The sequence below is a fragment of the Miscanthus floridulus genome, chromosome 4, assembly GCF_019320115.1.
Source record: "Miscanthus floridulus cultivar M001 chromosome 4, ASM1932011v1, whole genome shotgun sequence".
Lineage (NCBI taxonomy): Eukaryota > Viridiplantae > Streptophyta > Magnoliopsida > Poales > Poaceae > Miscanthus > Miscanthus floridulus.
In genome coordinates this window covers 71039510-71058749 of record NC_089583.1, presented here as the reverse complement: position 1 = coordinate 71058749, position 19240 = coordinate 71039510, and the positions used below count along the sequence as shown (strand labels likewise).

Here is a 19240-nt window from a genome sequence, read left to right as displayed (position 1 = left end):
ATTTTACTAAGGTCACTTTAACCGACGCCGTAGCCACAGCTAGCAAGTTTAGCAGAACTGAACCCATAGCTATTAGCACAGACAGCCACAGCCCTTTAGGGCTCTATGCTCCATCGCTGGGCACCTCGCAACTGTTACATGCAATGACTTTAATGATGGCCACATTGAGATTACCATTGCAGGAATTGATTTGATTAGTAGGAGGTCAATTTGTGGTTACTATTTACAAAGGCCGATAAGGGTGCTCATAGACACTCCTCATGGTGATATATTAACTCTGGGTTGTCAATCTCATAGCCGATGGCCGTGGATATAAAATTAGGCTTCCGACATAATTAATTAACGGTTGGAGGTGCTAAATTCTGTAGCATGTGTTGTACCTAACAATTTAACGCCGATATTCTTTCATCGATCCATATACTTTTTGGTATGATCCTAAAACGTTGAATTGTGTGCCATGTCTAAGATTTTTGGGTGGTTAGCGGATTTGGTATAAGAACTATACTCTTGTTTTAGTGTTCTATGAGACTCCATGTATCTCTGAGCGTCAGTTGCTTTGACTAAAATCACTAGAGAACAATATGCTAAAAGGATTTAGATAGAATATTATACTTTTTTATTTCAGATTTTTACTCTTATATACACTTAAAAATAAAGTTTAACTGTTACCGTAGCCATAATGAAAAATCTGGGTGTTTATTAGTATTTACGGTCACTGCTACCGCGTGCCTCTACACTACACCCTTGCATTGGGATCAAGAGATTCCGCGGTTGAGCAGCCCCAAAGCCTCGCGCCCGTCCTGTCGTTGGCTTGGCCGCGGCTGGGAAGCCAACTTTTTTATCCGCCAAGGAGTATAATCTATCATAGATCATGCATGCGATGGCCGATTTTTCGGTCGCGGAAACGTGCGCGCCCGCCCATGCTCGGGCGCACGAGAGACCTCGTGTCGATCTTGCGCATCTCTGTAGGCTGCTGCACACACCGTCCGCCAGGCCAGGAGGAGAGGCAGCCCTGATGGGCTCGTCACGCGCACTCGCAACAACTGGATGTTGGGCGCGCGACGGCATGACCACTGTTCACACGTAGCTAAGCTTTTGCATTAGACCCGGCCGGCGGTCAACTGACTAGTAGACTTACTTGAAGCAAGTGAACGATGGCCTCCAGCTTCACGTCGCTGCCGGCCAGCGTTTGTAAACAACGAATGTTCCTGCCACGCGGTAAAAGTAAAAACAGCAGTATCGTTCGTCAGTGGTTTAAAAGTCGCAAAGCTAAGCCTGTAGTAGGCTCAATCAACGCCGGCGCGGTTAACCATTCCGATGGCGAGGCGTGTCACACGGCTCCAAAGTTACTCCTGCAACTAGTCCCGCGCTAACGTCGGCGCGCGAGATGCCGACGAGTGACGAGACGCACGGGGCTCGTCAAAATCACAGGATAGAATACAACTAGAATACAGTGCGCGGCTCATGCGTTCCTACGCGTCCCGGTCACCAGAAGTTCAGCGCAACCCGCTGCGCACGCGTGAGAATTCCTTCCAGAAACAGTGCAACTTGTGCCGATAGCACATAGCAACCGGCCCGGGAGCGCCCTTTCGTCTGCGCTTCGGAGGAAGCCGTCAGCCGTGGGATCTGTACCTGTCTGCAACCTGGCTTTCCCCGGTTCCTGTTTCACATCGGATAGGAGAAACCTGCTGCCACTTGGGGCCTTGGGGGTTAATACTTGGCGAAGTCATGCACGTGGAGCTAGTGACTTGGATTGATATGGATTTTTACCTTTCAGTTATGTACGTTTTGCAATAACAAAATTACACAAGGATGCTTGAATACCTAACTGTTTTCTCTAATGACCAGCGTTTATTATATAGACATACAAGGAAAGTAATATCCGCGGTCTATTTGTCGAGAAAATCAGATAAAAACACAAGCAGTGGTTTTTTTATAATAAATAGACATATAGCTTAGAAAGGTTAGTGTACTGTATCGTTTTAGAGAGGTTGGGACCTACTTAGGTACTTTTCAGCGAACGAACGATGTTTTTCTCTCACAACAAATCAGCATAAGCCAATTTTCAGTGAAACGAACAGGGCCATAGATCCTATTTGGATCACATATAAATTGCTTCCTAAGGCCCTATATGGAACGTGAGATTTTTTTCTATTCCTACGTTTTTCGTGTGAAATTAAACTGATTTCAATTTTTACGCAATTTCTATAGAATACCTGTGTTCCAAACAAACCTAAGTTAAAGTAGAATCTCACGCATAGAGTACATTTCGCTCTCTACTTTTGTCCATAGGTAAGTCAAGATGACCTATTATTAGGACTTCGTGTAAAGGCCGCTCTCACTTTACAGCTCATTTTAGTACGTAACTTCCTGTACACATAAAACCAGGCGTTTCCAAGAAATGTCATCAACAAGAAATGCCAGAAATGAGTAAAGGCCGGTGAAAATTTGCATTTTTCAGTTCCTTGAAACGGCCTACGACAGCCCATGAGTCTTGACGATTTTCCTTTTCAGTTCCAAAAAAAAAAAAATCGCAACAACCCAAAGAAAAACCTCGAAACAGCCCAGAACGCTATAGGCCGAGCTGACTGCTGTCCCACAGAATATCTGCGGGCGATCCACCGATCAAGCGAGCTGATGAGCTGGTCTCGAACCGCTCCACCCGTCGCGCCATCCTGGCGTGCCGCGGCACACGTGTCGACAGAGCTGGCACGTGCCGCCGCGCGGCGCATCCGTATCTCTCACTTCCTCGCCAGCCACTCTCTCAGGCTCTGATCGGCCGCCGCAAGCGATCACCGGATCACGATGCTGCGGAGGACGCTGCCGGCGTTGCGCTCGGTGAAGGATGGCGTGGCAGACGCGGCTGGGCACGCCGGCAAGGGCGACGCGCACTTCCCGTCGCTGCGTGGAAACCCGGCCGCGCGCGCCAGCGCCCGCGAGGGCGCCGAGGGGCAGGCCTGGCTGTCCGCGGCGGAGGAGGAGCGCAAGATGTACAGGTGCAGGATGATCAAGAGCTGCACGGCGACGTGCCCCAATAGCCTCGACCCCGCCGCGGCCATCTCCGCCATGAAGGCATTGCACCAGCTCCGCAAGGCCTCCTGAGTCAGGACTCGGAAGACAGGGGGCCCTGAGGCAGTGCAAGCAGCTACTTTGCGGATTTCATTGCTAGTTGACCTGTACGATCCAGCGAGTTTACTCTATTCAACAGAGATCGAGTTTACTCTCTTCTTTTCGCAGAAGTGAACCTTTGCCTAGAAAAATTTCTCGACGCCAGCCAATCCGCAAAATCTGTTGTCTTTTATAGGAGGAAAAAATAACCAGAAAAAACCATCTGAATCATACGGCACGTAAATATTTCTGAAACGAGCGAGCGACTTCTTCCTGACGATTACGTCCATTGCTGCCGTTTGTCCTGGCTTGCCAACACCTCCCTCGGAAGCCTCAACTGATCTTGAAGCTCCTGGCGGACACCGCCAGCGCCGGCCGGCAACCACCTTGCTTCTTCTGCACGTCGCGGCCACACCCCGGTGTACTACCGGCCCTCTTGGCTCCCGCGGCCGCCGCCGCGCAGTTGTGGTCCGCGGGGAACCGGTGCTTCAGGCACACCTTGAGGCCGCAGCCCTTGCACTGGCTGGTGTTGCTGAACGTGAGCGCCTCCTTGCATCGCCGCACGGGGCACTGCGGCTTGCGCTTCCTCGCCGGGCCGCAGCGGCGCGACCGCGCGTGCGCGTCCAGGATCTCCCGGTCGCACTGCTGCCCCGGCACCGCCGTCCGCTCGATGGCGTCGCCGCAGTCCGGGCACACCACGACGGTGCGGCCCTGGTCGGCGGCCTTGGCGCAGCCGTGCTCCCGGTACACGCGGTGCGCCGCGCAGAAGAACCCGCCGCAGCCGTCGCGCCCGAAGGGGAGGAAGTCGAGCTGGTTGCACCCCGCCTCGTCGCAGTGCGCGCCCAGGTCCGGGAACGCCTCCGTGCCCCGACGCGCCATCGGTCGTCCGCCCGCCCGCAGCCGCCTAGCTATCTCCTCCCCCTTGCCGTCTGGGAGCTCTTCGTTTCTTCCTGCGTCGGCGGTTGATTCTGTGATGGATGAGGGAGCGATCGGTGAGGATCTGAGTAATGGTTTGGCATCGATTTATATAGGCTGCGAGATCCAAAAGCCGGGTGCCGAATCTAACTAATCGTCCGACTCCGACACCGGGCGCACCGGGTTCGTCAGTCGGTGTCCGTTTCCGCGGGAAAAATTCGGGTGGAGCCGGTGTCCAAAGGTTCTTGATCCTTCCGTGCTACCTGACGCGCCGACTCGTGTCCAACTGCAAGTATGAATCATCCATCACTCCGTTCGGCACCCAGATTCTTCCGTGAAGCGCGCGGTTCATCCTCATTCGTCATTCCTGAAGGGAGGCCTTAAGCCACGACCCGTCGCGCGCACGACCCGCCTCCGGGTCTTCTTCCTGCCCCGACTTGAGTCCTCGCGCCCTCCGCACCCCTCCTCCCCTGCCGCCCTCGGCCGCGGCTTTCTCGCCGCCGGCCACGCCATCCGCAACCCAGTGGCGGAGCCAGGTGCAACTTGAGGGGCCAATTTTGCCTTATGAAGATCAATTTTGTACACAGATGCTAGAGCAAATAATCACTAATCACAAATTTGCTGCTAATTAATACTGTAAAAATCCAACAAAAATATCAAGTAGACTCTATTAAGTACAGATTATCATTTATATAGTCACATCTAGTATACCGTATATGCCATGTAGCAAATAACTCTGCAGATGAGTATGAAAATTGGAAGAAAAAAGCATTGAACATTCGGCTTCTTCGGCTGGTATTAAAGACGGCTGATAAGCCGGCTGAAGCTGTTTTATTGTGAGAGAAAAATACTGTAAGCCAACTGATAAGTTCAAGTGAACAGGTCCAGGTTGCCCTAGCCTAAGCTCTAGTGCGTGCCGCAACCCGCCGCCGCCCAACCTAAATACTGGACAAGCTCGTCGGGGTCGTCCTCATCCTCATCCTCGCCCCACCCCACCCCCGCCTCCACCATCGGCAGCCGGCAACGAGTGGCCGCGCCGCGCCGCGCCACCCACAACCTGCACCCGTCCCTCGAACCCATCCATGCTAACGACAACATCTCGCGGCGAGCTCCACCACGCCGCCCCCGTCACCGGTTCCGCCCAACCGGTTGTCCTCCACTGCCTCGCTGCCGCCCTTCAACCCGTGCACCACCGCCGTATCGTGTCCGCCTCCCAATGAACTCCTTCTAAGGTCGCCGGAGATGGAAACCCTAACCTCGTCGTCGTCGAAACCATAACCACCGCCGGCTTCTTCTTCCTCTCCGGCACAGGCGCGGGGCATGGGCGTGGTCGGGCGCGTGGGAGAAGGAGAGGGAGAGGAAGGCGTGGGGTCGCATCATCATCTGCGCTCTAGCACGACGGTCACGGTAGAAAACCTATTGCTGACCGCGCTCCCGAAAAGGGCGTGGTGACCGAGTTGTGTTCCTCTCTGCCACACACCGGAACCGTCCCACGCCGTTGGGTTGCGCCACATCGGACCTTTTTTATCCTCCCTCGCTTAACGATGCACCCGCAAGACTTGACAGAGCTCGGGGTGGGGGGGGGGGTTGGGTTGGGGGGGGGTAACGTGGAACGAGTGGTGGTGCCCAAGTCTTATGCTTGCAGTGGCCCTTGCCCCCTGGCAGGACACGCCAGCTAACGCCAATTGGCAGTAAGCCAGGAGTTAATTTTTGCTTGACAGAATGAAATGACACAGCTGAAGCATGGCTTTTTTTTTTTCTAAACAAGTGGACATGACCATTTTATGGATAAAAGAGAGAATTACAATCGCGGTACAAAGGGCTACTCTCACGCAAATAGAGACAGCTAAATGTTTCTCTCCCGCCAAAATCCAAGAGGACACTTTTCTTCTTGATTGTTGCGAGCATTGCCATGGTGTGTTTCTGCTTCTTGCAATCTTGAGTTCATTTCCTTTTAGATTTCCCAAGATATCGACATCACTTTCTACGTAGGACCGAAAATTGGGTCTAGCCCTTTGTTTGTTTAAGTCACGTTGTTTTACATCTGCCAATTTTTGTTTGTTTATACGTCATGAGTCTCTGGCATGGGCTTTATTCCGTATCTGTTAGGAGTATCGCCGTGGAGAACCGGCACCGTGGAACACCAACACAAACCCTGAGACCGAGAGGGATTAATTTATGCCCTAAGCTTTTTTCATGTACGTCTTTTGCACCGTCTACTAGGTGTCTACTAGACTGTTTAATTTGTTTGGTCAATGACGTAATAGATTCTAACCGCTCACGTTGTTTGTATATGTAAAGTCATATTCCAGTCATGCTTAAAGTCATGGATTCTTTTAAGGTTAGAAAAAAAAAATGAAATCACCGTGTAGGGCACTGCCTAGTCCATAGTCCCCACTTCATATCATTTTTGGCACCGGTGAACAAACAACGTTAGCTCCACTAGGTTGGTGCCACTCATTCATATAATTTTGTATAAATTTCTTTAATGTCTTATATATCCAATAAAATTTCATTATCCTTTTTTTGTATTGAAAGAAATTGTTGATGGTACATATGAATCAACATATTGAAAACTTAATTAATATTTTCATTGTATTTGAAATAGTTTTCATAAACACGTGCATATCGCACGACCATATTTATTAGTTCAAAGAAAACGATAAGAAAATTTATAACTTTGCTGGGCCACATCGATCCATCGTCAGCCCACAATAGGGCCTTGTTTAGATTCCAAGTTTTTTCACTTTCTCTTTATCACATCAAATCTTTGGACACATGCATGTAGTATTAAATATAGATAAAAAAATAACTAATTACACAGTTTGATCGTAAATTATGAGACGAATCTTTTGAGCCTAGTTAGGCTATGATTAGACAATATTTATCAAATATAAACGAAAATACTACAGTACCAAATACTGATTTCCAACCCTCATCTAAATAAGGCCTAGATCGGAGGAGATCAAGCTCCCTTTCTTGGGTCACAAGACGATCAGGCTTCCTTTCTTGGACCCGAAGTCGGACGCACCCGACACCCCAAGACCGCCGCCCATAGAATTTCCATTTCGCCGCATTATTTTTTCCTTCTTCTCAAACATCAAACATCCCCCCTTGCTCGTCTCCGACTCCGATACTGCTCCGGTATACTCCCCACCACCTCGCACCCGGGGCGCGGCCATGTTGACACCGCGCGTCCTCAAGCGTTCGCTGCTCCGCCGCCTGCGCGCTGCGGCCGAGCTGCCTCCGCCGTGGCGACCCCGGTACGCCTCTTCTCTTCTCTCGGTTTTCGCGTGCGTGGTGTCGTTGTGCGTCTGTGCGTGCGCGCCAGGTGTTTGCGCTAATGCCGCAGCGAGCGGCACCCTCTACGCCGGTGGCGTCCTCGGTTGCTGCAGGCGTTGTTTGGGTAATTTGGTTGGTAGTTTGGGGTGGTATTGAATCGGGATTTGAGATTCGTCTCCGTTGGAGCGTTCCATGGAGCTGAGCGGGGAGGATTCCGGGAGGGACATGTTTTTTTTAAAAAAATTCATGGAAGTAGGTTGAGTCAGCATGGCATGAAAAGGTTGGTAAGTTCTCAGTTGATATGAGTAACTCATAGTATGTGTATGTATGTACCTTGCGCACTTCATTGGCAAGTTGCTATCTGGGACATTCTGCTGGATGTGCTACTCTGGGCGCAATATGGTTGTGGTGTGCCAACTGCAATTATATGCTAGTCTGAGATCTGCTAGTTAATGTGATTAAGTGATGGGTTCAACGACAGAACTAGTGTTTGGTGGCTGGGTTCTGTCATCATCATGCTGTAGCCGCTGGTTTTGCTTGTAGTTGGGTTGTTCAGGATCTGATGCTCATGCTGTTTCACATTGCTTGTTGTATTGTTGCATGTAGCTTTGTTGATGGCTCCTGCTACACCATAAGTTGAAGTTACACCATGCATGGGAACTGTACCTTTGACGTTTCACTTGTAGTCTGATTTGATAAATGATATATTCTTGCTTCCCCCTTCTAGATAGGTGCTACTGTTGAACTTCAATTTAATGCCATAAGCTGATACTAAAAATATCACATAAATGCTTGAGGGTATTGAATTTTTCCATCTGTTTTGTCACTACCTCTAGCTTGTGCATGCAGCCACATGTGTAGATTATTTGCTTGTGCTTGTGTTACTGAGTTCTGATAATTCTATTACTTTGGTTCTGTAGGATCCTACCTTCCCGGACTTACCGTTCCAGAGGCTATTGTAGTGGGGGAAGCTCCAAGTATGATAGGCCAATGAGACAGTTTTCTGAACAAAATGAGTCAACTTCTTGGCCATTGATATATTACGTTGCTGTATGCTGTTTCTAAAGACTGCTTATCTGATTTCTCATATTATATTTAAGTTACAATGCTATCTAGAGTATTGTCTAATGTCAAATAATCAACAAGAGATTCTTTGACACCTATGTCTTTGGACGCGTTCACAGTTGCCTAATTGAACCTTAGCACCATTCTATGCCCACACCTTTCTGAGTAAAACCGTAATAGCATTTTAAGTAACACTGTTCTTTTGTAAATATGTTGGTTTTGCAGCCTGCTCTACTTGCTTTTGCTGGGATAGCAACTTTTGTTCATTACAATGATGAGAGGCGTGCAGTTCCCTTAGGTAAGAGTTTTCCAGCAATGCAGCTTTATGTTGTTTTCTGAGGTTCCACATTTTGATGGTATTCATTCTGTGCTTCAGTTTTACTCCCTCCATTCCTAGTTATAAGTCGTTCTGGCTTTTCTAGATACATATCTTTTATTATGTATCTAGACATAGTCTATATCTAGGGTGCATAGCATAAACAAATGTACCTAAAAAAGCCAGGATAACTTATAATTTGGAACGGAGGGAGTACTTGTTAACTCGTATAGATTAGATAGTGATAATAGTTCAGCTGGATGAAATGCCCTGTCGTGGTATGCAGATTCAATTTATCTATGCTTGGACATCTGGTGGAACTTCTTGATGATGAAGTAGTGTGCTCTCGTGATTAAGTTTGTTATGACACTGTTAATTATAGTGTACATGACATCTTGGAGTTACTATTCCTGCTGTTTTTGCAAATTGCTGGTACAATTTTTATTGGAGAAAAAGAATGGAAACTGCATGAAAACAAGTTTTAGTGGTGAATAGTAGCTTAGCTCAAACAAGTGGTTTACATTGATTCTTTAGTTTTCTAATAGTTGTATTCTCTGTTGCTGTTTTGCAATTCATATCATGGTGTTTTCAGCTAAAGTACCAGGGCAGACCAGTGTTCCCAAAAGATGTAATACCAATAGACCTGCTATAGGAGGGCCATTTAAGCTATATGATACAGAAAAAAATCAGGTGACTGAATCGAAGCTTCGGGGAAATTGGACTCTGATGTACTTTGGCTATACATCATGCCCAGATGTGGGTCCAGCCGAAGTTCAGAAGATGGCTGATGTTGTTAAACTGTTAGGTACATTGCTATATTACCCTTCTTTCTCAGGAATACAAATACATTTCATGGCACATTATGTATTAAATTTGTTCAGCATCCTCTGTATTTTACTTTTACACATTTGTGATTAGCAGCTTATTTAGTTACATATGATCTTCTGTATGTGCTCTGTGTATGTGCATGTTTCGTTTTTCATATTTAGTTTGAAGGCTAAAAAGTCACTTTATACAGAAATTGGCTTATGTCCTCTGTTTATTCACTTTCTCTGCAACCTTTCTTAGCTGTTTCCAATTATCTGTTATCTTTTGCTGAAAAGTGACTCGTAATGATGTTTTCAATACTACGCTAGTAGGCTTGCTCAGTCTTGGCTTCTGTCAGTCATTGTCAAATATGTGACCTACTCTGTGTCAGCTGCTTTGGAAAATTTACAGTAGTCTATAATTGGCTTGCAATGAATAAGTTTTCTGGATTCATCTATGTGCACTATTAATTTACGATCTTCATAATTGCTTATGGTGGTTGATTTGTTTTTTTACTAGAGTCAAAGTATGGTATCAAGATTACACCACTCTTTATCACAATTGATCCTCAACGTGATTCACCGGCTCAGCTTAAGGCATACCTTAGTGGTAAGATATTCTGCTATTGGGGTCAGAAACATTGAAATTTTAGGCTATGCTGCAAGTGATGATTAGCCTCATTTTAACTGCAGAGTTTGACCCAAGAATAGTAGGACTAACAGGCCCCATCAGTGCAGTAAGACAGATTGCTCAGGAGTACCGTGTTTTCTTTAAAAGAGTAGAGGAAGTTGGTCAGGACTATCTTGTAGAAAGCTCTCACAATATGTAAGTGCATGTTGTGCACATTGCCATGTTGATGAATGTTCCCAGACATTGACCATCTGAAGTTACAGGTACTTGCTAGATCCATGCTTGGAGACAGTAAGGCTGCTTTGGAACTGAGTATGAGGCATCAGACCTTACTGAGGCGATAACAACAGAGGTCCAGAAAGCATCTGCTTCATCAACAAATTAGTCTAACGGGTATTGCCACTTGGTGTACTTTCTTTTTGTTAATTGCACTTTAGTCATATGAAAGTAAAGCTAGGCCTGTTTATATAGTATTTGCTAGTCCTTTTCCTATCTGAAAGTAGAACAGTAGCTGCATTGTTAATACTTGGCTGCAGGTTCCAACCTTTTATCTTCTTATTAGAAACTTTTGAAGTGAAAATGTTTTTTTTTTCTTCTGATAATGAGTTATTAATACAAAGCCCACGTGATTGTATCGTTCTAGTAACAAATTCTCTGTGTTATCGGCCTACCATCTACATAACTACATTAGACCAACAACTAGATATTTCAATCCACAGTTACTCTCTTCATCTCGCAGACTTGAAAAACTCTCTGTTCTTATTGTTGTGTTCTTTTGATTAATGGTTTAATCCTGAATTCTTGATCACAATTCACACACACTGAATTTCCAAGCTATTTCTTGTCTTGTAGTGATTTCAATTTATCTTGCATATCAAGTTATTCTGTAAATAAAAGTCTTTTTATGTCGTATAGGCCAACACAAGTTTGCTTGTAACATTTTTTCAGGTCCTAATATGGCAGTATCAGAAGTTCTCCAATCTTGCCATGAAGCACCTCCTCGCCTCCTGGCATAGCCCTCACAGAAGGGCGTCACAGTGGTCCTTCAATTCAGCTCTGCCTTCAATCAACCCATCCAAGTTCTCCTAGTCTCCCCCTTGCTGTGTCAGATCTGAGCTTAACTGTACAGAACGGCGTTCCTCTTGCGACGAAGTCTCTTGGCAGTTACAAATCACTTGACATGTGAATGATCTTATTGTTTCCCACAACATTAACCTGTTGCATTGGATGTTCCAAATGATCTACAGACGAGCAGGCTGTGTACCATAGATTCATGAACCTGCGTTGTTCTCCCCACTGGATGCTGGACAGGTAAACACGATTGTGAGGCTTTACAGCGCTGTCTATGTTATGTCATGTGTAGTAGATCTATCCCGTCGGAGAACAACCCCCCACGCTTTTGGTTCGTGCCTGAATTCGCTTTTCCATGGGACGCACGGAATGCCACCCTCGCTTTCGCCTTTGCACTTTCCCTTTTTGCAGGTACTACTCGATACGTGCTCGGTGCTTCGTGTCTGCTCCCGGCATGACAGCGGCCACCTGCTGCCATTATGCCTGCCCGAGCCCGAGGGGGAGTCGCCATGCTCATTTCATATTCGCGGGTGTGTTTGTTCTAGGGCCTAGCTAGGTGTTGACATTCCGTGAGAGCCTCTTTTTCGCCACCGGAGCGAGTAGAGTTAAGCCTGTTGTGCAGTAGTAGTGGAGACTAGTGTTAGTTGTAGCACTTTTGATTTTATAGTCCCTGTGTGCTCGTGCGTTTGGTGGAAGCTGACGCCTGCAATTTAGGCTTAGAGCGTGATCTCATCTTATGGTGATTTTTGCCTTGTTAATTGTTGATGGACTGCTGATTGTGAAGCTGGTGGCCACCCGTTACACGTCGGATGGTTTACATTGCCTTGGAACCCGTGCCGGTGAGTAGATTCTTGCCTGCAGTATACAACAATCTAGTACGGAGTATTCTTCTTGGCAGAGTCCTCTGCTGTGCAGGCTTGCAGCATAAAAACAATCTATTCGTGCCAGAGCGGCAGAGCCTGTGTTTTGTTGGCCTCCCTGGCCTTGAGTGGCAGGTCGTCTGGCCGGCATCGATGGCCTTGAGTGTTGCTGCCAAATGGAGAGGGCAGGCCACACGCTTACACTGGTGGCGTCGGGTTTTATATTTGAGCAGAGCCTCGTTCTCAACTTCTTATATTTTCAAAAGAAAAAGAAAATTCTCGGCGCGTTGGAGTAGTTAGCACGGTTGGGACTCGAAAGTCGAAACTTATGTGTGGAACAAGAACTTTGCGTGATTTTCACGAGGATCTTGGGGAGAAATGCACGGAATAACCCCGGTTCGGCTGGTCTGAAGTTTGGCTTGTTCGGCTTCTTTTTTTAGTCACAACATTTCAGCCAGAACAATGTTTTTAGCCAATTCCAGCCAAGTTTCAGACCAGCGAACGGGACCCGAGTGTTTCAACTACTTCCGGTACACAATTTTTCTATCCGCGCCCAATGCCTCTCCCCTCCCCCTCCTTTTCCTTCTTTCCCAACTCTGACGACCGACGTCCGTGCCCGCGCCTGTGCGCCTGCCTCACCCTCTTTCTTCTCCAACTTCAGCGGCTATAGAAGGGGCCGGCTGGGGGGAGGCAGGCAGGCTAGGTGGTGGGGATGGTGGTCGGACGGTTTAGGGGTCCTGGCGGTGGTAGCGGTGGCCGGGCCAGGTCGGGCGTGTGGGAGCGCCGTCATTTGCCGGAGTTGGAGAATAAGGCGGCGGCGGGTGGCGGGGTGGGGGGTAGGGGGGAGGGGATGATGGAGGCCGCCATGGGCGCGGTAGGGCTCCGTGGCGGCGGAGCTCCGGCTATGCCCTACCGTGTCGCAACGGGGCAGTGGGCGGCAGCGGGGGCGAGTTCTGCGGTGGCTTCTGGAGGCAGAAGAAAGGGTTCTGCGGTGGCTTCTGGAGGTAGAAGAAAGGATCAGAACCGTTGGATCTTTATGGTATGGTTGAAAAAAATCAGATATTAAAACCAGAAAAAACAACGGATTGTGAAATAGACGTACTCCTCTAATTTTCATCTAAGTTCCTATGCAAAGATTAAAACTCAAACATTTAAGTACACATGAGTAGTTTATATATGTTCCAACAATACACCAGTAATGCGATCTGTACAAGCACGACGAGTTCCGCCTCCACGTCATCCTCGTCGGCGTCGCGCGCAGGCGGCGCGAGTTGGCGCCTTGGTTGTCATCTCTTCCAGCTCCGGCTCCTCGCGACCGGGTCCCCGCCGCCGACGACCCACGTCTCCTTGGCGATGTCCAGTGACAGCTTCATGAAGCCGGGCGCTGTGCTCATGAACACCAGCTCCTCCTTGTCCTCCTCTGTTTCACCGCCTCCCGGCACGCCTGTCCGCGGCCCCCTTCTCTTGGTCGACCTCGCCGGCCCGCTGCTCACGTGTCCTCCTGCCGGACATGGACAGTCCCTTCGCGGGCGCCGAGCGGCACCGCATGAGCAGCAGCGCGTTCGGCGGCGGCGCGGACGGCCCGTTCGTGCCCTCGTCCGTCTCCTCGCCCTGCTGCCGCTCGACGTCTTCTTCCTGGTCGCGTTCCTCGTCGTGCCTGGCTTCGTCTTGCTCCAGGGGCTCCTGGCCGCCTTCCAGCACCATGAGCCACCTGGAGAACACGCTGGCCGCGGCGCTCCCTCCGGCTCCGTGCTCGCGTCCACGCTCCCCCGCGTCGTCGGAGTCAACGGAGGAGTCCACGGCCGCGGCATGGAGGGACCCAGACCCAAAGCAGCGCGCCTTGAACCGCAGGCTCTGGAGCGCGTCCCGCCTGATCCCGAGGGTCTCGAGCCAGCCCACCTTCTTCCTCCGGCCGTGCAGCCGCTCGATCTCCTCCACCACGGTGATCCAGCTCCTGGCGTCGCCGACACCATCCTTACCGTGCTTCGTCGCTGCCGTCGAGCCCGGCCCCGGCTTCACCTTCTTGGGCCGGCCGACCTTGATCTGGCCGGCGCACGTGACCTTCGGCGACTGCGGCTCTTCCTTCCTCCTCCGCCCTCTGCTTCGCCTTGGACCCCCGGAACATGGGGCTACTCCCGCGCACTCTCCCAGCACCACCTGCAGCAGCGCTGGCGCCCGGCAGCTGGAGCTGGCGCCGGCGCGCGGCGGCCGCCTTGTCCATGGTTGTCCGGGACGGGCTGCAGATGGGTTTGGGCATCAGCGCCAGGTGCTGCCGAGCGGGGAAGCAGACCAGGAGGTCCGTAGGGGCTGTGCCTCCCTTCCCACCATCCTCCCACTGCCACCGCCCTCTTCATGGCCTCGTTCTGCTCCAGCAGGCGGCTGCCGATGGGCGCACTACACCAGCACTGGAAATAGAGCTTGCAGGAGCAGAGGCGGGGGCGGCTCGCTTTAAAAGAAAACGCGCGGACCGCCAGCTTTGCGCTCGCTTTTGATGGGTGCTCCCTCCTCCGTGCTCGGCAGCTCGAGCTCGTACGGTGCGGCAGGCAGGCGGCCACTCTGTCAGCTCTTCAGTCTTCCCGCTTTTGGCATCGACGCATCGTTTTCGATTGCCGCTTTCTCTGTTTGATGTGCCATCAGTTCTCTCTGCCTGCAGCATTTAGGGACGGCATGCGTTTCCTCGTGGGAGCGACAGGCAAAGCAGAGAGAGAATACGCAGAGACACCGGAGGTTTTGTCTCTCCTGCTGTCGTCCATGGTTTTATGATGTCATCTTTCATTGGGCTGCAAAATTGGACCATTTCAAATTTTCAATTCCGAGCCGGAGGGAGCCATTTTGAAGAAAAAAAGGTTATTTTTTAAAACTCTATTTGAGTTAGACTTGAAGCTTGATGTTGCTGATTCTTCGTCACACGGATGTGCTGACCTCAGCTTCTTTTGACTGCTTCTGTTGGCGTGGCTGCAGCGCCAAAGCTGCCTTCGATTATACCGGAGAGCTGGTGTAGCTGCAGCCAGCTCAAACGGACAGACCGGTACTCAGCGGTGGAGCATATGGTAAAATTGAGACGAGACAAGTCAGGTGATGTCGCACCGCAATTCGCAACCGTCCGATGTCTCACAAATTGTTGCTAAAAGCCTAGAAGCATGGCTTCATGTCCTACGTGTCGTGAGATGGAGTCAAGTGATGTCTCACCGCAATTTGCAACCGTCCGATGCCTCGCAAAAAGCCTAGAAGCATGGCTTCATGTCCTACATATTGTGAGATGGCTTCGTTGCCTCCTCCGTTGATTCAGACATTCATGAGGAGGCTTGTACTTGGCATTTTTCTTTATAGGACCTCTTTTTTTGGAACGTATGTATAAGCATGCACTAAATTACTCCTTCCATCTAAATTAAGACATTTTGACTTTTATAGATACATTATTTTAACTATGTATCTGAACATAATATATCTAAATAAGTAACAAAAGCTATGCGTCTAGAAAAATTAAAACGTCATATATTTTAGAATAGAGAGAGTATTAATTATATATTTAAGGAAATTTAAAATGTTTGAAAATTGGCTCACATCCATTCTCTTTTCTTATGTTTAGCCTTTTATTTAAGGTTACATCTACTTTCACTGTTCCTGAATAAATAGATTTCTATGGTTATCGTAAGTCAAAAATTTTAAATTTTGACTGAATTTTTAGAAAAACTCAATAAGATTTATGACATCAAATTAGTATCGTTAGATATACCATAAAATATATTTTCATAATATACTTATTTTATAGATGTTATTCTATAAAGTTAGTCAAATTTAAGATAGTTTGACTTGAATTCTGGAATTGATTTATTTGGAACGGAGGCGGGAGTACGATCATTTCTTCTCTCCCTTTTTAATTCCCGCTTTTCGGCGCCTGGCTTTGGTACGACGTTCATGCTGTGCTTGCATCACTGCAAGTTGCGGTATTGGTTAGTTTCATCCGTGACTAAATTAATTGACCACCAAATCCACCAATAGTGTCGGTGAAATAAAATTTTCTAGCATATAAAGCCTATGGTGTAATTTTATACGCTTGCTGCAGTTCGGATTATTAGGCACCGTGGTGTGAACACATACGGCGTCAGCTTGCTGTCCTGTTAGCTCAGTCTCAGGTCAGTTTCAATGACATTATTTTCAATACTGTCATATATAATAGAATAAAATTAAACATGGATAAAACACCCCCTCTCAATCTAAAGTTTTATTCTATAGTTTCATAGACGTTTAATTTTATGATTCGTAGAGTTGGTAATAGTGGCAAGAGTACCAAACTCATTTCTTCTTCTTCATTAAAACATTGCAATGTCAGTAAAAAATGCATATGTGGTAGGATATTAAATGCAAACTGAAACTCTCGTGAAACTCTCACTAAGACTGACCTTATGGATATAGGGTTTCAGGGTGGGCTTCAATTCGTGGTTTCCAATGAATTTTGAGGAAGCTCGACATAATATATCTACATACCAGACTAGATGAAGAAGATACATACTCCCTCAATTCAAATTATAAGATTTTTTATGTCAAAATAATAAGATATTTTGGTTTCTCTACAAACATTGCTTTTTTACTTTATATCTAGATATAGTGTATATCTAAATATATAGTAAAAACTACATATATTTAAAAAAGCTAAAACGTCTTATAATTTAGAATGGAGAGTACTTAGACGTTGGGTGAGCATCAAAGCAGTTGGAACCCTTGTGGTTGTGCACGGTTGAAAGCACGTAGGAAGAGAAGACGACGATGGGCTGTCGTTAGGTCGAGATTCAGTGGTTGATATCATAGTATGGAATTTACAAAAAAAAGGCTGCCTGGTTTAACATCCCCCTTGATTTTGTCATCACATTGTGGCTTGCTAGAAAACTCTAATTGCCCTTAGAACTAGAAACTAAGATCTTCAATCAATCTGTAACATTGAATTTCAAAATAGATAACCGATTAATAAAAGAGAGAAAATAAAAGTGAAAATTCTCTATTTGACACTAGAAAACCCTCTCCCTCCCTATTTTACATCTAAACATAAATTTTTTCATATTTGTCACCTATTTCATCTTTTATTTATTTTCATATGTTTTTCCCGGTATGCTTGAACACAACACGCCCAAAAACATACATATAGGAGGGGCAAGGCGGTCTTTTTGCCTTGAACTTAACAGAAGTGTCAAATATGAAACAATTGTGCAGTAAATGTGAGGAGACTTCGAGAAAATAAATAGGCTGGTGTTCCATTCAACCTCCTAAAGATTGATTTATTTTTAGATAAATTCTTGAACTAGGAATCTATTTATTCAGAGATAGACAACATGTTCGCTTGTTAGTTTCAACCAGAGCTTTATTAGCCAGTCAACAGTATTTTTCTCTCACAATAAACCTAGCACCAGCTAGATTTATCAGCCCAAAAATCAACCAGCGAACAGGCACAAAGAGAGTAGCAAATTAAACTTTTTTCTTGACAACGCAAAGTACACGCACTAATTTATGTAGGCACTAGGTCCATAAACATGTCACCTCTCTACTAGTCTACTTACGCCATGGGATGTGAAGGCATGCCACACGATGCTGAGTTGACGATGAATTCCAGCCCCCAAAGAGAAAGGAGGTGACGGTGAGGGTTTAGTGTCCTATACTAAGTCGGGATGAAGTCCCAGGAGCAGAAACTAATTAACTGACCGCCCAGTCAAGACCAGTGCCGTTGATGTCGTCATTGTTGCAGAAGCCCATCAAATCTATTCAAATTGATCTATGCGCAAATTCTCCTGCATAGCGCACCAATTGTCTGTGTTTTTTTTTTAATTTTTGATCAGTAGTCACTGTATTCATGAACATTAGATCATAGGCAGTGCACGCGAGACACAGATTTATGATGATTCAAACAAAGGGTGCCCTACGTCTAGAGTAAGTGGATAGTTTTATTACTTGTGTGTAGTATGCAGGGTTGTAAATGCGTTGATTTAATGTGAGAGTCAAGGGATTTCTACCCCTCCTTAGGGCCTGTTTGTAGAGTTCTGCTCCCTGATTTTTAGTTCCAGCTCATTGATTCTCTAATAGAGTCATTCTAATTGATTCTAGTGAAGAGCAAGTCAGAATTGATTCTAGAATGATTTTGGTAGAGATTGAACGTAGTGAGGAAAGAGAGTTTTCTTTGCTCATAGCTCTTAGTGTAAATGAAGAAGTGATTCTTGTTTGCTTTCTACCAAAATCTGTGTGGAATTTTATTGCTTAGCTGAGGAGTAGTGATTCTCACGGAAAATTTGCTCCAAGGAGCGCTCCCACACCTCTTTATATAGTTCAGGGGTAGTGTTACATATAGTCTCCATCCAATATGTTTACACATGTAGATTTTTTCAGTCAGTTACAATAAATTAAATCGGTTTCTATTTATATTTTTTTTGCAATTAATTTCTATGTATATCTTGGCTATGCCTTATTTGCTAAGTTAGTGAAGTATTCTAGGTTGGAGTTTTCCTCGGACAGTTAGTCTGGTCACCCGATTTGGGGATCCAGTTATAGTTTTGGTGAATACCCGGTTCCATATAATAGACATCAGCTATATGGTGTGTTTCTTAAAAATATTTTCCACGATGAGCTGTACATTTCATAAAAGAAAAGATTGGTTGTACTCTTTGATTGTGCTGCAAGTTTTCACGCATACCGTGTGTAGGATACACTGTAGAGCTGTGCAAGCGGGCTAATTTGTTCACAAAATTAAAACTATAAATATAGGTTCGCGAGCCCACGTGTATCGTAGTTCCGAATTGATAGGCATTACTACACAAAATCTTTTGCGCTTCGTTTCTAAATAGGTCTCAAAGGTGGACAGGCTTTTTAACCGCCTCGGTTAAGCATTAACCGATGCGGTTATTTTTTATCAACCGAGGCGGTTAAATCTATTACCCGCCAAAAATACTCCTATTTTTCGAGGCGTGCCACTTATAAGGCCCGCCTCGGTTAATTGTGGCCAAGCCCACTACCAATGAGAAAAGCCCAAACCAGCTCGATACACACCCTGAATATATATAAAAGGGAAGTTAGGGTTTCACTCACTCCCTCCACCGCCCCAACCCTTAGCCCGATGCCGCGTCTCTACCATTGCCCCCACCCAACGCCTTTCTCACTCGCTCGTCGCCCTCTACCCGACGCCTCTCTCACTCGCCCACCTCTC

The 19240-nt window shown here is 47.0% G+C and overlaps 2 protein-coding genes and 1 pseudogene across 2 annotated transcripts; 1 reads left to right on the top strand and 2 right to left on the bottom strand.

The window, feature by feature from the left end:
* Positions 1-3364: 3364 nt before the first annotated feature.
* On the bottom strand, positions 3365-4047 carry LOC136551688 (zinc finger AN1 domain-containing stress-associated protein 17-like). Its single transcript, XM_066543231.1, has one exon. It carries the CDS (start codon positions 3985-3987, stop codon positions 3442-3444), a length of 546 nt encoding a protein of 181 aa, XP_066399328.1. The 5' UTR covers positions 3988-4047; the 3' UTR covers positions 3365-3441.
* A 2976-nt stretch (positions 4048-7023) lies between these two features.
* On the top strand, positions 7024-11512 carry LOC136551687 (protein SCO1 homolog 2, mitochondrial-like). The gene is made up of 8 exons (XM_066543229.1): positions 7024-7286; positions 8226-8355; positions 8596-8668; positions 9279-9491; positions 10013-10102; positions 10186-10318; positions 10387-10516; positions 11072-11512. The coding sequence occupies exons 1-7, from the start codon at positions 7204-7206 to the stop codon at positions 10433-10435; spliced, it is 771 nt and encodes a 256-aa protein (XP_066399326.1). The 5' UTR covers positions 7024-7203; the 3' UTR covers positions 10436-10516; positions 11072-11512.
* A 1641-nt stretch (positions 11513-13153) lies between these two features.
* On the bottom strand, positions 13154-14408 carry LOC136551686 (uncharacterized; annotated as a pseudogene).
* Positions 14409-19240: the final 4832 nt, after the last annotated feature.

Excerpts from the sequence above, each read along its gene's own strand:
- LOC136551688 (XM_066543231.1), bottom strand. The coding sequence starts at position 3,987 with ATGGCGCGTCGGGGCACGGAGGCGTTCCCGGACCTGGGCGCGCACTGC.
- LOC136551687 (XM_066543229.1), top strand. The coding sequence starts at position 7,204 with ATGTTGACACCGCGCGTCCTCAAGCGTTCGCTGCTCCGCCGCCTGCGC. Across the intron at positions 10,103-10,185 it reads GCTTAAGGCATACCTTAGTG|AGTTTGACCCAAGAATAGTA; the intron begins GTAAGATATTCT and ends TTTTAACTGCAG. Across the intron at positions 10,319-10,386 it reads GTAGAAAGCTCTCACAATAT|GTACTTGCTAGATCCATGCT; the intron begins GTAAGTGCATGT and ends CTGAAGTTACAG.